This window comes from Polyodon spathula, chromosome 14 (genome assembly GCF_017654505.1).
Source record: "Polyodon spathula isolate WHYD16114869_AA chromosome 14, ASM1765450v1, whole genome shotgun sequence".
Classification (NCBI taxonomy): Eukaryota; Metazoa; Chordata; class Actinopteri; order Acipenseriformes; family Polyodontidae; genus Polyodon; species Polyodon spathula.
The window spans coordinates 16404851-16423669 of NC_054547.1; the positions used below are offsets into that span (position 1 = coordinate 16404851).

The 18819-nt window shown below is 36.3% G+C and overlaps 1 protein-coding gene across 1 annotated transcript in view; it reads right to left on the minus strand.

Moving 5' to 3' along the window:
• The window catches only part of LOC121327026 (neuronal growth regulator 1-like), a 338159-nt gene that overhangs the window by 88328 nt on the left and 231012 nt on the right, over positions 1–18819 (minus strand). Inside the window, exon 4 of the mRNA XM_041270785.1 lies at positions 2129–2260. Within this exon, the coding sequence (XP_041126719.1) occupies positions 2129–2260 (132 nt within the window). The remainder of the gene's footprint in view (positions 1–2128; positions 2261–18819) is intronic.

Below are 18819 nucleotides of genomic sequence, written 5' to 3' on the forward strand. Positions count from 1 at the left end.
TCTATTGACACACACTGGAATGTATTTACTTTCAGGAGGTCATTTTTACCGGTCCAGAAATTGTGTTTTTTTGGTCATGCTTTTTTTTTTTTTGTTTATTAACTTTTAACAAACAGCTAATAAACATGTTAATGTACATTACTTTTCATTAACTTTTAGTTAATAATATATAATAGGCCAGATACAACTGCAAACACCAGAGCCCTACGGATGATCAATACCCAGCCCATCATATGCTTGAAAGCAGGTTTATATTAACCCTAACCCTAAGTTAATTAAAAATGAACAATGTTTGTTAACAGTTAATAAACAAAACAAAAAAAACGTCCCTTAAAATAAAGTGAGAACGTTTTTTTTTTTTTTTATTTTATATTTTGTAAACCATTTTTAGCCATAGAGATTAATTGAAATGAGGACATATTTTACATTGGCACTCTCTGTTTAAGTAAGGCAATTTATTTCAGTAAGGCAATTTATTTTAAGCGACTTTACTATTATTGTTGATTTTTGTGCAATTTGTACATGTGTTTCTGAAAACGGTCATTGAATTACAGTATATCACATTGTCTGAGGGAGACCATTTAATGTTGCATACAGTATTTGCAACTGTCAGTTACATTAGTAATAAATTTTCTGTCTCATGTCTACCTCATGTACATAAGCAAGTATTACTGTATGTTGTTAAATAATTAGTTCTACTAATCATGTGCTGTGGAGGAGACCAGTAATGACAGATTATTTGCTGTATGTTAAAGGCAAGACATTTTATTCATGCAGGCAGCACCTTTAGCAGAAAAACAACTGCCTTATTTTACACATAGCCTGACAAATAAACAGTATAACAAGAGTTATATAACAGCGTTAAACACAATACAACAGTACTCTGAGAGTGCATCTGGGCAAGCCATAAATGAATAGAATAGTTTACTAGCTGTTGGTCTTTTCTTGTCCTACGTTTCTCACGATCACAAACAAAAACTGGAATTTTAAATAGCATAGGGTACTGGTTAAACGTATAATACTGTTGAAGACCTTAGCAAGTAGCACAGATACACATCTGAGTTTTAACTAAATGTTTTCCAGCAACAATTTACAAACCATTTAGAAAAATACCTTTGGGACACCATTGCATACATTTCAAAAGGCTTTATCATACCAGCTCAGCTTTTCACAGAATGGCAAATAAAGCATGGATGAGAAAAGGACAGTAATTAATGATACCTGTTCTAAAATCACTGCTTGCTTACTGGTGAGATGCTTCATGTGTACGCTTGAGCTCAAAAAATGTTCTCAAAAAGTTACTCTCTCTCTGGTCTACAGTGATTATTTCAGACAAACAAACGTAAATTGATACATTTCAATAAAAATATATAGAATGGTAGTAATAATGGAATTGCTGTGACATGTTTCTCTATAATAATGGAACTCCCCTGCTCCATTATAACCTCGTAACACTGCACACGATTATCCCTTAATTATAATAGAGTGGTTTCTCTTAGCTGTAACATAGTGCAACACAAACTGACAGTATTATTCCACTACATATTTCAATTGACACTTAGCTCACACAGTATCTGGGGATAAAATAACTATGAGTTTCAAGAGATGCCTTCAAGATTAATTTTATCAGCAGTTAAATGTTAAAGGATATAATTAAAACAAAACTGTCACCAAAACAAACCTGCACCTTTGAACTTCAGTGTTTCATCAGACAAAGATGTGCATACTCAGCATAACACATTCATGTGTATAGTGCTCAATATTACATCTTGACACCCATAAAATAAATTCAGTTTTTCCCAATTATGTCTATTAAGTGTCTGAATAGTACTTAAACTTGAATCAATAAATAGAGTACTGTCAGAAAAACAAACATAGAAATAAGGGGCACTTCCTTAGGCACATATTTTTGATAATAATTTCTTGAGACTCCTGTACTCCAAAGCATATTACTGGATTCATAAATTTAAAATGATGTACCAAAAGCTAATTAGAAGATTCCATAGGAAGAAACACCTCACAGCAAGGGTGGGGAAGGGAAAGTGATGGGATCCTTGGGATGTCTTTGGTCAGTTCTGCATACATTGTGTTTTAATAAAAGAAGGGAAAAGCACCATAATATACTTACAGTTTACTGTGACTTTCACTTTCTTCATATCAGGGAATGATGCATCATTTTCAGCACTGCATTCATAGTCTCCGGCCTGGTCCTTAGTAATTCCAGTTATCACTAGGTACTCTCCAGTTTCAAACGTCTTGGCTAAATTGAAAATAAAATGAGTGTTGTTGAGTGCAGGCACAGTGAAATGACACTTGAATACCTTTAAGCCAGATGTGGCTGACAATATTGTGTACCATTACCACCATTTTGATTCATTTTAAGGGCTATGCACACCGAACAACGCGAGCGAGCAAATTCGAGGCGCATAAAGCATGCAGACCGGGAGAGAAGCAAATGACACGAATACAAAAAAAAAAAAAACAAACAAAAAAAAAAACAACAACTGTAGCTAGTCATGAAAAGAAAAGACTGTCTCCTTTTGCTCCTTTTGTGGAGACGAAATAAATAAAACACAAAGAAATAGAGTATGGGTACACCACACACTAAAAAAAGGAAACAATGTGGTTGTTATTATTGGTCAACATTATTAAACAAACAAGTGTCATTTTACAGAACTACGAAACCAGTGTATGGTGCTCTGTCACTTTGACTAAAATGAAAGTGAAATAAAGAGAGATGGCGTGTCATCAATTTCTAATTGTTCTGTTATTTCTTGCCATGCGGTCTCCAACTTTATTGTCTTTATAACCACGGACACTGGCATCATAAAGAACATTATATTTTTTTATTTTAATCATTAAGTTCTTATTGATGTCCATTTTTTTTATTTCTGTGGTAATCTCTGCAAGAGCGAGACAGTCACAGTCTGACAGGCACTTTCCTTTGACCTTATTTCTGATTGGTCCATTGCGACACAAAAAGCTTGTGGCGTGAATAGAAATAAAACAAATTTATTTCTAAATTTGCTCTCTTCATTTGCGATACTCACTACAGTTGTGGTGTGCATTGCTCCATTTAAATCAACAGGTTGAATTATTTTTTATTTGCTCACTCGCTTCATTCGCGTCCGGTGTGCACATCCCTTTAGTCTCACAATTTGAAGTTGAAAGAAAAGGCTATAACCAGAACCAGATGCACTGCATCTAATGTATCACTAAAAAATAATATAAACGTGTTGGTAGATGATAAGTGCGTATTTATCGGGGATTTGAAACGGAAATGGAACCAGAACGATAAACAAACAAACAAACAAAAAAAGAAACAAATTCATTTATTATGTTCTGGAATGAAAACAATATTCGAGATTTTATTTATCGGTTAGTAACGTTTTTTTTGTTCACTTTCAGTCGGTTCTCTCTGTCTCATTCCACTGTTTTCAAACATACAATAATGTGAAAAAAAGTGCTCTTCCCATGATCTTACACACCAGTGGTCAACGACAAAGCATTACATCACAACCTGCTAATGAAATTCAACATTACATTTAGCTTGCTTTTTTGGAGCAGCCAGAGACTCAAATAGCACTTTTTTGTATTCAATTTTAAGCAACGAGGACAAAAGATACAACAATAATACAGAATAGTATTATATAGTACATAATACATACAAAATATAATGGGAGCCAGAGGGTGGGCTCTAAACAATTACTATATTAAACAAGTTACAAAGGTTAAATGTTTTCAAAGCTTTTTGGTTATGAGGCTTTTTAATAACTTTAATGTACCGCTCCATTTCTTTTATAAAAAGTAAAAAAAAAAATAAAAAAAAGGATTCTGATTATAAAATATACATGTGTGAATATGACATTTAGCCTTTAAAATAATCTAATGTATTATTATAACTGGAGAAACCAAACAGTACATTACCAATATGTATTTTAAGTGTATTTAAGTGTCTACAATTCCAAAACAAGAGCAATCATTGTTTCAGTGGAGTCATTACACAATGAGCAATTCAGATCAATGTCATGTTTAATAATAGCCAATAATGTCTTATTGGTTAGCAAGTATTTGTTGGGCAAAATCCAAGCTTTTCTCCAGTTTATACCCTCAATAAACATATCCCAATAAGCTACAGTATAAAGAATGGATACTAGATCACTTTGAAAAAGAGATTGTATACATGTATTATTATTTTTAGTATTATTCAATAAACAGTATTTTCCAATAAAAAAAATAGTTCAGAAGGGTCTAGGGAAAGTAATGGACAAAATAAAGCTTGCAAATCATTCTTCAGTAAAGTGATGATTCCTCTTGGAATCGCATCAAGAATAATTGCAAATTCCTTAGTTGTAATAGGTAGATTGATAGTGGATAAGAATTCTGTACAGTTAAGAAGATTGCCATTACAACTAAATAATTGAGTAACTAGTATGATGCCACTGTTAAACCAATTGGGAGAAAAAAATGATCTGTTTTTATAGGAAATATCTTTATTAATCCAAATCAAATATTTGTGTGGAGAAAAATTATGTTTGTAAATTAGAGACCAATTAAGAATCATTTGTTTATGAAAGTTGGATAATTTGATGGGAATTTGACTGATATTGTAATTACATAACAATAGAAAGTTTAAACCACCAAGATTATTAAAAATATAAGAAGAAATACAATTCCAAATTGAAGCTGAATTCTTAATAAATTGTTTAATCTAATTTGTTTTGAAGGTATTGTTTAAGGTGGAAAAATCAAGACAGCGAAGGCTTCCACGTTTATAGTTCATTATTACTGATTTTCTAATACAATGAGTTTTATTTTTCCATATAAAGTTAAACATGATTTAATCAATCATATTACTTATGTCTTTTGGTACATCAAGAAATGCCTTCAGCCTTAGTGAGCATAATTCTACTTTTTAAAGATGATTCTTTGCAGTGAGTGGTTTAATTTATGCTGTGCCTTTGCAATAAGAGGATTAAAATTTAGAGTACATCTGTTTTTTTAAATCTTTATTTATAACAATTCCTACAGTTTAAAATTGGGATTTCTGATATAGATGTTTCATTACAACTGTTAATAGGTAATAATTCACATTTTAAAATATTTAAATATAGACCGAAAGCTTTTGAAAATGTTTAAACTATGTTAATGGCTATTGGTATCTGAGATTTGTTTTTCAAGAAAAGAGTTGTATCATCTGCCAAATGACTTATAATTATTTGTTTCACTGCAATTGAAATACCCTGTTAACCACTATTATTAATATGGATTGCCAGAAGCTGCATTGCAAGTAGAAACAAATAATGTGAAATGGGACAGCCCTGACGGATGCCACACTGTATAGAAAATCTTTGGGAAGTACCATGACCTAATTTAATTGAGCTATTACTATTGTTGTAAATAGTTTTAAATGACTTAATAAAAAATAAAAAATAAAAACTCCCAAAGCCACATTTTTTAAGAGTATTAAAGATAAAATGGTGTTCAACTGTATGAAAAGCCTTGTAAAAATCAAGAAAAAAAATATCAAATATCAAATCCAAACACTCTAAGATATCTAATACAAACCTAAAATTATTTTATAATATGCCTGTTTTTCATAAAACCTGATTGTGTTTCATCTATTATTGTATTAAGAGCTATTTTTATTATTTTTGGAAATATCAAAGCAGAAATGTTATAATCATTGTTGAGAAGACTTATAGGCCTCCAACTATCACGTAAAGGAACGTTTTTTTGGGGGTTTAGGTATTAAGGTGTAGCGTCAAGGGCGGGGGGTGGTCATCATATCATTCTGTGCATGAAAGTAACAGAATTGGAATATACAGGGGGGAGCCTTAAACCATTATCTGTGTCTTCTTGGTCTCCAACTCCCCCACTGTCAAAGAATGCTTTTAAAAAGAGTCGTAAACTAAATACTGGACACATGGCTTATCTTCACTATTGCTGAATGACCCATTCCGAGCCACAAGCCAAACAATTCTAGGTGTCTTCACACTTAAGACAAGAACCAGTCTATGTCATAAATCCAGCCTACAGGGGACGGAATATCGGACCAATGGATAACAAGTGGTCGCGTCGGTATGAGAACAACCAATGACAGACTCTCCACGTGGGCTCAGGCACTGTCCAAATTAACCCAACTATCCAATCACAGGGGGAGAGAGAGACCTACAAAAGTATGAGCGAGACATTGAAACGACGCTCCTGACACGAAATCCAAGGCTCCAATACACAAACCAGCCTTTGAACTGCGATAACCTGGAGATCCAGCCTGCGACCAGCTGGGACACAGATACCATTTTCAGACACTCTAATACAAGATAACTATTCTAGTGTTTGCCTTGGTGTGGGACTCCGCTGCGTGAGACGTCTAAAATCCTAAAGTACTTGTCTAACTTAGCCCCAATTGATCACCGGAGAAAGAGTTGGATAAACATTTGAAGTCAATATAAATTGAAGTATATTCAATTTATTGAGCTAGCAGTGCCAGAGTTTGCAATGGAATATCCCAGACATAACCGGACGAAGGGTGCACATATTGGTGGAGGAATTGCTGTTTCAATTGCTGGAATATCTAAACAGTTAATGACTGTTAGTTCTTTGCAAAGACATTTACTTCGTACCCTGAAGTGGAGACGAAACGCGAGGAAGGCAGACCCCGGAACCTTGCTGACCTTGCCGGCGGGCAAGCTTCGAGCGCCTGTATTGTTGAAGACACTGAACAGCTGGAGAAAGCAGCGCAAATCCGTTAAGTATTCAACGAGTAGTGTTGTAATCCTCTTACGAACTCGAAAATAAGCAGACCTTAAAGTAAAATCAATGTTTTGTTTTAAGTGGAATGTATGAAAAGTATTACTGCTTTCAATTCATGCTTTGAGTTAATGAACACGATAGCATTTGTTTGTGATTTATACAAATTGATGTGCATTTCATAAGGCAATTATCATTCTGCATTTAGAAGCTAGAATCCAAATTTAGCTGTCTTGATAATACATCATTCTTGATAGGTTGTCTGGATGCAAAGAGCGTCTTTACTTCGCAAGAGTGAGAATTGCCTTCTGAACCGAAACTATATATATATGAGACTGATTTAACGATGCTTTGAGTATCAAATATTAACAGAAGTGAACAGTTGTGTGAGGCAAAGTGCCCGCCCCTGTGTTTATTTTTTGTTGTGTGGTTAATGTTGGTGTATAGTCATTGGTACACGGGATATAAACGGGTCTGTGTAATACAAATGTTTAAAATGTATATTTGTATTTAGGCAGGATTGCATAGCGCTTCACGTGCAAGTAAAACGTAATAATATGTGAGCATGGGGAATTGCACTTCATCAATTCACGTGCAGTTATACTGCGACTCCAACTGAATGATTGATTAGCAATCGAGTCTCGGTACATAAAAGCTGTATGTTTTCACCCACTCAGGGTGGTGTGTTCGGTGAGTGGGGAATGGGATTGGAGACGGAGGTAATTGTAAAAGTAGAATAATATTCGCTCAGCTCCACCAAATTCCACCTCTCCCCCACTCCGGCCGTCTTTGTCACATTGTGTTACTAACGATATCCCTGTTAAGACTAACCTTCGTTTTAAATAGCTGTCAGGAATGCAGCTGTAACCTTAAGGGATGCTCACATAGATTTCGTTGAATCGCTAATTGCTAATCAGCCAGCGGGAGTGGGGGGTGTTGTTGTTTGAGCCTTATTATCTGTACTGTTTAGTTTAGTTAATTCCTCATTTCTGTATTATCTTAGTTTAGTTGTTACACCTTTAATTTTTCATTTATTTAGTTTTATTTCTAATAAAACTGTTACTTTGTATTTAATAGAAACGTTGTCTAGTCTGATTATTTCAACAAGGGTCGGGTTCTACATGATTTGAATTCAAAACAAGGTATTCAATTATTACAATTTAAACTAGTCAAAATATAAATATACCTTGCACACTACAAAGGTAATTAATCCCTGATTTAAGGTATGTGGCAGAGAGTCTACATTTATATTTTCTGAATATACCTTATACAACAAAACAGATAACTGCTTCACAAACTTTTTTTAAAAATTCAGCTGTAATACCATCATTACCTGGTGATTAGTCTATAATTTCTTGCATACGGGTGTCACAAACACTTTTTTTTCATCTGCGTTAATAATTTTAACATTTCCTATAACTCAAAAAAAAAAAAAAAAAAATAGTAGAATCTTCACAGATCTTAGATTTATATAGGTTATGATAGAAATGTGCACATTGAGTGGCTATTTCTTTTTATGTTAATAAGTTAATGGAGTTGCTCTGAAAGTGGTGCTTTTTCAATCTAAAAAAGTAAGAATTTGTTTCTCCTTCTAACCATTTTTTTGACCTAATAAAAGCCCAGTGTAGCCATGAATTTATATAATTCATCTAATTTATTCTGTAGTTCAGTGATTTCAAGTCTCTCCATGTGAAGGGTGCTCAGCTGTTTTTTTTTTTTTTTTTTTTTTTTTTCTGAAACAGTAAGATTTTTAGCAATTACCTCTTTTCCTTTCATAGCAAATTTTCAAATTTCTAATTTTAGGAGCTTCCAATTCTTCCCAAAAATATTTTCATTTAGGCTAATAACAAATATTGTGAATTTAATTTTAAATCATCCGCGCATACATACCGTTTTTTTTCCCCTCAACATTCTAATCTACAACTAATCTGACAACATAACATTTCTGATGTTGGTCTAGAGACAAGTAAAATCCTGTCTGTGACAGGACACCGTAATGAAGACTCAATTCTCATGTACTGGACAGCATATCAATAGGGAAGACACGATTGGTCCACACTTCTGTCATCGGCTGGATCCAAACAACACCCTCCCTCAAAACCAGCCAGTCAAACTGCCAACCCTGTTTCAGTTCTTTCCGCAACAGCCAATCCACTCAATGCCTGCTTGAATGACGCCCCGCCTCCAACAACTTTTGAGTTCGACTCAATGCTACACAGACTATTCAACAATTGTACATGTCCAGATAAATTATAATAAAGAGTAAGACCCCAATAAATAAATATGTTAGCAATAATAATAATAATAATAATAATAATAATAATAATAATAATAATAATAATAATATTTTCTCTATGTGTATGTCGTTTTTCTATTCTAATTATTTTAGGGACTATTTTCCCCAGCGGAATGTTACCTGCCAAAATCACAAGTTCAAGGTAAATATAGGTTTTAAAGGTTTTTTTTAAAAGAGAAAATAAAGAAAAAAATTTTTTCTAATAGCGATAGAGCCGTCTCGATGCATGCTCTACCGTGTGGTAGATGTCCTTGACTTTGTTAGCGCCCTCACCTTCGGCTCGGGACGCATAACGCAGTCGTGACAGTCTACCACTCGGCAGAGCCCGCATCAACAGACTTTATCGCTTAATTAGATTAAATAATGTTACTGTATTTCTTGACGTTCGTTAGTCTGAATTTGATAATCAGAGCCAACAGGGAGGCTGGGGTTACCACTGTTCATTGCCGTATGGGCATGAGCTACTCTCTTAAAGCTCCACTGTGCATTTTTTTTTTTTTTTTTTTTTTTTAATTTATACGATTTCTGAGCATCTATATTTAAGTAAAATTACCAACAGAACTATGTATCACAAGGTCAACATCACTGAACTATAGTCACCTACATAACTTGTGTTGTGTAGGGTTAGGGTTAGGGTTAGGGTTCGGGTTAGGTAATAGTTCCATTCTTTAAGGTGAGTTACAGATTTGCACGTTGCTTGTAATATTAATTAATGGAAAAGGAATATCAAACTACCAAACCATATTAAAATGCTGATTATTTGAGGTACTTGACAATTACAGTTCTGGCTAAATTCATTGTTAAACTATTAAAAAGAACTTCCATTGAAAAGTTACATACAAAATATTCAAGTGTTTCAAGAACATTACAGGTGGCGCACGCACTAAACACGTCACACAGCTGCTGAATGTAAACACCTACTCCCTTATGCAACAGCACATTCACATTGCACTTTACATGGAGTAAAATTATGCAGTAAACCTGTAATATATAGTAACGGCAAACTGTTGTAGACTTTGTCTGTCAACGTGTTATTATTATTATTATTTTTTAAATCGGTGGACAGAAATATATATTTTCTGTAACTGTCAGATGTGCAAGACGTTGTTGAATAATATACTTTAGTAAATTACATTTTATATTATTGTAACGTGCCAATACAAGTGGAACCATTTGGGAACTTCTGTGTTTCATTAAAATATTTTTTTTTTTTTACTATTTCGTAGCCTATTTGATAAGTGTTACACACACGGTGCATTTAAATCAACGTGGTTGTTATTTTGCTGGGAGATTCAGGTCACTCATCACGGTAATTTTTCCTCATAGCTCTCAGATCAGGTGACACAGGTTGAAATGTCATTAAAGAAAATAGTGGGTTATTATAGCAAAGATGCAGCTCTCCTTTCTTGTAAAAGTAAAGTAAACGGTTCTGTATTTTGACGTTTCAGTTGTGGGGGGAGAGGGCTAGCCGTAAAGTTTCAAAACGGAAATCTTATTCAGGGATATATTTCCATTCGGCAGTGCTTAATTTGAAAAGAAAGAGATGCCGGGGCACAAGCAATGACAATAATACCGTACCAAAGAACCACACATTCGAAATCACAACACGTTTATTTGAAAGTATTGCACATACTAGTTTTAGATGTTTACAGTCACGTATTATACATCATATACAAAGTAGTAGTACATGAAGAAAGAATAAATAAATAAAGGCAACCGTAGGACAAGTAATACATTTTTTTTTTCCTTTTTTTTTTTTAAAAAGCCAGCATAAACGTTTTGTTATGGTTTTACATTTAATTGGTTTAGAAAACAAACAAATTAAAAGGCACTCATAGGACCTGGTTTGACCCACGGTCTATATATCAGCGATGTGTATGCAACAGAAGCCACTGGTAGATTACAAAAACGATTAATTAAACTTAGGCTAGGTAGTTGTTATCTTAGCATGTTTTTATTCTCTATTAATTAAATGATATTAATTGAAAAAGGCAAGAGAGAACCAGGTTGTTATTATATATGTGTTTTATTGTTTTGGTTTAATATAATATAACAGTATAGTGTTCTAATTGAAGTAGGCTACAATATTTTCATTAAAAAGTTGTAGTTGTTTGTTGAAATTAATCAGCTTTCATATTTTGTTGCGTACTACTCATTTAATCAAACCAAATAGTGTAAGAAGTTGCTTGTACTGTTCATGACGTTTTTCAAATCAAGTAAGCTTATTTTTGTATAAAAAAAACAACAATGGAGCTGCAGCCAGTGTGATCTATTGCAGTAACATGTCACCTCATTACCGACCAGTTCCAACTCATTTTTTAACTTGCCATCTCCCATTTTAAAACAACGCATACATCCAGCCACACAAGAGTCACTCAGAATGTAAGGGACACTTGGAAAGGTTACTGCCTTTATCACTGATAGTTCGGAAAATGAACATCCGCCATTTACCTTGTTTTGCACACATTTTAAATATGATTGTGAAGAATGCCTTGCAGAATACACCAGACCTGGATCTTATCCGAGTGAAGGCAAGGAAAAAAGTTGGATTCTTTAGATCAAGTACAAATGCTAAAGAAAAGCTAGCAGAAGTCCAAGTGCAATTCAACAAACCACAGCAAAAGCTACTGCAGGAGGTAGATACTAGGTAGAACAGCACTTGTAAAATGATTCAAAGCCTTGTGGATCAAAAAGAATGCATTGCTGCAGCTCTTGTCACTTTAAAGCCAGACTTTGTTCCCCTGACTTGAGCAGAATATGACATTATTAATCACTACCTTTGGGTTTTACAACCATTTCACACATCAACTTCATAGCTGTCTTCAGAAAAAAAAGTGTTTCAGCATCCAAAATCATTCCACTGGCCAGAATGCTCCAACGTGTGTTATCACAGAAACATGCGCTTCTTACCTACCCTACAGCAGAAGCTTTGACAGCAGAGCTACAAGCAAACAGCCATAGGAGGTGTGCTAATGTAGAAACAATAGGAATGCTTTCTGTTTGTACTCTTCTTGATCCACGTTTCAAAGTCCTTGCATTTGGAAATTCTACAAATGCACAAGAAGCTGTAAGACATCTGACAGCAGAGTGTGCTTCACAAATTAGTCTCTCCCCTGCAACTGCTAAACAAGAATCATCAACCGAAATAATGCCAGCCACAGCTAGTCTTTGGGAAATGTTTGACTCTAAGGTCAAACAAACACAGAAAGTTACTTCTGATGCCACTGTTGAAGTGCAGAGGTACATAAGTGATACTTATCTTGACCGTTTTGCAAATTCAATCAATTACTTGTCTGCTAACTCTGTCAAATACCCACATCTTTCTAAGTTGGCCCACAAATACTCAAGCATACAAGCAACATCAGTTCCTTGTGAATGCATTTTTTCCAAATATGGCGAGCTAATAAGCAAAAAAAGGAACAGACTACAAAGTAACACTGTTCAGCATGTCTTGTTTTTGAACCATAAGAAGCCCATCTCTTAACAGCAACTGTAAGTACTTTGTTTCATAATGGAGGGGTTTTTGTCCCATTTGTTTTCTGTAAAAGTATCTATAAACAAACAGGTCTTTAAATTGTTTTGAAGAACATCTGTAATATAACAAGAGTTTATTTTTAATTTGATTAATCAAATGTTTGTAATTCAAATTAGCAGCAAACAAAACATTGCATAAACTATGTACAAGTAGAGCTCCTTATGATTTTTTTTTAAATCAAGATGCTGCTTTTTGTTTTATATTTCATAAACATTCACATATTTTTTCAAATTTCAACAAACAAAAAAAGCATTGAGTATGTACAAACAGAGGTCTTTATGAACATTATTGGTAAAAAAAAAAATCAGATATATTGTAAGTGTATAAAGGATCCAGCGTACACAATTTCTTTAAAAATGGAAATGGCAGGGATTCGAACCCACTATTTTCCACCTCTAATTTATAGCTAGAGCTACTGTATACTACATGTGCCACTGAAGAATCTGCTTGTAAACATGAATCCAAATATTCTACACCATCTTACACATTGATTACTGTTGCTGAAGCCACTCATTAAATTACACTTGTTTCAAGCAACAAGAGTTTGTTTTCGATTAGAAAACAGTATTATATTTCTAGTATGATTATTTTTTTAAGGTTTTGTTGGTTAATTGCACGTGTGGTTGATATGTAAAACAAATATTTCAGGCAATTTCAAAAAAAGCAATGGCCGAGCTCTGTCTTTACAAAAAACACTGAAATGTTCCTTCACACTGAAACGATTGTTTAAATTATAGATGCCCAATTAACTGAGAAAATTAAAAAATGAAATTGCTTGATATTGTATATCAAAAGTGTATGAAAGGTCACTAATATAACACATTGCCTTCTCTGAGCATTAGTGCAATTGTCCAATACTGAATGCCTTCTCTGGGGATAGGGGGCTGTCAAGAGATGGCACTGAACAGCATGAAGTGCTTCATGTGAGTCGGCTCAGTGAATCATTTTGCGAACCACGTGATTCAGAGGGTTCAGTGGTTCAGGAGGCTTCACTTTTCCCATCACTACCTTGCAGTCAGCTACATGCTGGATCCACGTTACGTGATCAGTCATGTATTCGCTCAAAATAATAATAAGTTAATAACAGTACCTGTTTAAGTTATGTACACAGAAAACAAGCTGTAAAAGTATGTGTGGCAAGTGAGTAATCAGAGGTTTGTTAGTTATATCCCTGGAATTAAGAGTTAAGACATTTTACTGTCGACTTGAGAAAACAGCAGTGTTTATTATATAACACATTTATTTTGTTGTTTTCTCATTCATTTAATGATTCATGATTTAATTGTTCAGTATTTCATTTTCATTGTTACATTCAAAAGAAGCATGTTGAAAAGTTGCACATGTGTACATGTTACATTTGTTGTATGTCTAACTGTGAAATATGCATATCGATGACAACTTGTTCCCCTTAGTGCTTAATAATAAAGAGTGTTCATACATAATTGATTACTTCGGATTTTTCTGAATATCTTCTGTTTAAAAAATAACAGCTATGCAGTAAGAGATATGTAGGTTATGGAAAATATACAATGTTTAGAAGAGATGTTTGGCAATTTTTTTTTTTGGTATTACCTTTCAAATATATACGGCAGGTGTGGTTTTTTTTTTTATTAAGTGTGACAAAGAGTTGGGCACTGTGGTCGAGTGAAGATATATAGGGCTGCGTATAATGCGCAGCCTGTACCCTGTTTAAAAACAGTAAAAGGAAAATGTAGTCCTGCTGGTTAAACCCACCCAGCTGAATTACATTTCCCAGAATCCCTTACATGGGCCAGTGCGCACTTACCTAGGGTTAAGTAATTGTTTTCACCTAGGTTTTAAATGTGGGTAGTTAAGCAAGGTTGAAACCCTGCTCATGACTCATTTGGTACTAGGTTAAGGCTGATGTGCTCAAAGGCCCCACATGACCATTTTTGAAGAAGGTAACAACTATCAAATGGTATAAACATTGGTGGTTTTAAAGCGGCTGGTAAGCAGCTTAGTTGCTTGGTTATTAGACAGTTAAAACTCCAAGACGGAGATAGGTTTTGTTTTGTTTGTTTTGATTTTGAGAAAAGAAAAAAAAAAGCGGACTGCTGCCATTTTCTTTTAAGGCTGCAACATAGGCGTTGTTTCTATGGACTGGAAGGAAGTGCATTTACTGATGCAGATGGATAACTTGTCACACCGTTTTCCCTTTATTCCCTGCTCCAGGGCCACAGACCCACCACGTGTGCTCTGGACCTCCTCCCCACTCACCTTTTCCAGGTTGCTGCCCCTGCTCTACTCCCTTTTATTACCTCTCTTCTCAACACCTATCTACTCCCTGGATCTTTCCCTGCTGCTTTCAAACAGGCCTGCATCACCCCATCTTAAAAAAAAAAACCTCTGTTGATCCCTCATCCCTCCTGAACTACCTTCCTGTCTCCCTTCTCCCTTTCCTCTCTAAAACCCTTGAGCAAGCGGTTCATCACCAGAAATCTGCTTTCCTGTCAAAACAGTCTACTCTCTGTCCATGCTGCCTCACTCTCCTATGTCCTAATTCTCCTCAACCTCTCTTTTGCCTTATATACAGTCAACCATTCTATTCTCCTGTCCTCCCTCACTGACCTGGGATTCTCCAGTACTGCTCGTCTAGTTCTCCGCCTACCTCTCCGATCGCACATACTGGGTCTCCTGGCGTGGCTCACCCTCTGCCTCTTGCTTTCTACAGGCATCCCCCAAGGCTCAGTCCTGGGACTCCTCCTGTTTTCTCTCTACACCCGCTCCCTGGGTCCCCTCATCTCCTCCCATGGCCTCTCATATAATTTATATGCTGATGATTCCCAGATCTTCCTTTCCCCCCTCTCAATTCCACATCTCCTGTATCTCTACCTGTCTCTTGACCATCTCCTACTGGATGCACTAGCATCATCCTAAACTCAACCTCTCCAAATCAGACCTCCTTTTCTCCTCCCCTCTTCCCCTACCACTAATCACTCTATCTTTATTCCTCTTGAATCCACCAAGAACCTCGGTGTCACCCCTCTCTCTCCTACTCTGGCACGCTCCTGTCGCTTTTTCCTCAACATACGCAGAATTCGCCCCTTCATCAACAATTACTCCATGCAGCTCCTGGTACTGTCCCTACTAATGCAACTCACTCCTGGCTGGCCTCCTTGCTTCTGTTAAACGTCCGCTCCTGCTCCGCTGCTCGCCTGGTCTTTCCCTTCTTCGTTTCTCCCATGCTGCTCTGCTGCTCCGCTCCCCCCACTGGCTCCTTAGAGCTGCTCACATCCAATTCAAAACTCTTGTACTCGCCTATCGCTGTCTCAACCTTTCGGCCCCCTCCTACCTCCAGACTATTATTTCTCCCTACACCCCCTCTTGCCCCCTCCGCTCCACTGCCACCAGCAGATTAGCTGTACCCATAGTCACATTTTTTGTAATATTTCAATCAATCCATCAATATTTATTTTATATAGCGCCTTTCATAGTGGACAACCATCGCAAATTCTTAACAAGATGCAGTAGCAACAAGAAAAAGCATAATACTTTAAATATAGTGGAAAGTGCATAATACATGAAATAGTACATTATATACAGTGGAAAGTGCAAGTGAAATAGTAGCAGCAACACATCAGTTAATAGCAGATATCAGGCGTAAAGAGCATGGAATGCAAGAGAGAAAAGGTGGATATTGAGGGTTGACTTAAAGCGAGCAACAGTGGGAGCATCACGCACCAAAGCTGGGAGAGAGTTCTCCAAGTGTGGTGCACTTTTGCTTGGGGATAGCAAGCAGGCCAGAGTCGGAGGACCTCAGCTTGCGGGCAGGGACACAGCAGGTTGAGCAGGTACTCGTGACCTGTGTGTTGAGGGGCATTGTAGGTTAGCAGGAGAGTTTGGAAAATAATCCTGAACTTTACAGGTAGCCAGTGCAGCTGGGCAAGACGGGGGATGATGTGATCACGTTTTTTACATCTGGTAAGGATCCTGGCAGCGACAACTAGCTGCAGTCGGTTTATGGTGTGTGCAAGGAGACCATCATATAGAGAGTTGCAGTAGTCGAGTCGAGAGGAAACAAATGCATGACAAAGTATCTCCGTATCCGGGAGGGAAAGGTAGGGACGGACTTTGGAGATGTTTTGAAGATGATAGAAGGCAGATTTGACCACGAAGGAGATGTGTGCATCAAAGGAGAGGTTGCTGTCAAGAAGTACACCAAGGCTTGGTACTTTGGGGGTGTGAACAGGATGACAGAACACAGTAACCAAAACACGCTTTTGCTGGCGGGTTAAAACTGATTAACAGAAAATAAAAGGTGCAAACAAAACTAAACACACAAAACAAAGGGCGCATTGGCCAAACGAATAAACAAATAATAAACAAAACCGCAGGGGTTTGAGGGGTTAACTAGCTATTAATTAAATTACCTTATTACCCCTCGGCCACAGTCTGCACGAGATTACATAAGGATGGGTGACTATCATCTAGTTAAATAATCAGTAGCTGATCAGTCACGCATCCTCACAAGGTTTTCAAAAATAAAAACAATAACCTGGCGGACGGCGTCTCGCTCGTCAGGCCAAACAATACATAATAATAATAATAATAATAATAATAAATAATAATATCAGACCGCTTTCGTAGTCGCATTAATATATAAATCAAAACAATAATAAACAAAGGGGCGGAACACTCCGCCACAGGCAGCAGCAGACAGTTTCTGAGGTTCAGGGCAGCTATATTTAGATTCTTAAGTTGAGTTTTAGATCCTACTAGAAGTTCAGATTTGCTAGTGTTCAGCTGAAGAAAACTGGCAGACATCCAGGCCTCGTTGTCTTGAATGAAAGCCGAGAGCCAGACCATGGCAGAGGGGCTTCCAGGGTCAAGTTTTAAGTAGAGCTGGGTGTCGTCAGCATAGGAGTGAAACATGAGGCTGTGTTGGTGGATGAGGTGACCCAAGAGAAGCATGTAGATATTGAAGAGAAGGGGCCCAAGAACAGATGGGGGACATCACAAGTGACTGGGTTTGCAACACCACTGCGTCCAGCATAGAAAACAGATTGCACGTGTCTGGGTAGGTAAGGGCATCCAGCAGACAGGTTCCAGAGATTCCAGCATACTTCTGAAGGCGGTCAAATAGAATGCCATTATCTATGGTGAAAAGGGAGATGGAAATTAGATAAGTCAGCCGGGTCGAGGGAGGGTTTTTTGAGTACAGGCGTAACTCGGAAAGCTTAAGGGCAGAGGAACCGAACCAGAGTCCAGGGACAGGAGAGTGTGCATAATGAAAGGAGCAAGATCAGAGGAACAGAGACAGACAAGTTTAGTGGACCAGGGGTCCAGGGGGCACATGGCAGTAGTTGAAAATGCTCTTATCCATTTATTGTACTTACTATTTGCTCTTAATGGAATTTACTCTTATAACCAAATATTGTTCATCCGCAGTACGATGAAAATTGGACACCAATGAGGCGGTCTCAACGAAACTTTCTGTCTCCCGCGTGTTCAGTGAAACCCTACATCCTCCCGTAGTGATTCTTTGTAGCAACTGTAAAATGCCCTGGATAAGGGCGTCTGCTAAGAAAATAATAATAATAATAATAATAATAATAATAATAATAATAATAATAATAATATTTTTTTAAAGGTAAGTAGCTTCAGAATACTTTTTTTTTCACCTTTACTACATATACCCTTTTATAATGTCTACAGTGTTGAGTACGGCTGTATTTTTTTTTTACTTTCTTTGAAAAGGGTGAAATATACCCATTACCATGTAGTATGTAGTCCCCGGTGTAAATATACATATTTTTTAACACTTAAAAACAAATACAGCAAACATTAACCTTATTGATGCACTACCTGCTAACCTGCATGCATTCAGGAACTTAGCAGTTGGTTAAGTTTGCTTATGGTAAATGTTTGAGCACGCTGCATACAGCTGCACAATTTCTTTGAAATGTCTTTAATGAAAAAGACACCAGCTGCATCGAAGATCAGAAATATTCCAGTTTGAATATTTTTGTTAAAGATTGCTCTCTCCAATACAAGGGGACATTTCACATGTGTTATTTCTGTTTTTACTTTGTTTGCTAATTCACTGATGGTGAAAATAGAGTGTCTTTAAAAGATGGACGCAAAAAAAAAATGAAATATTCTACAATTTAATATTTACAGTTTTTCGGGTAAGCACTTAAATATTTAGGAGCATTTGTTGTGTAATAACTCTAGAGAAAATTATCAATTTTGAATGCGACAATGCGACAATTTT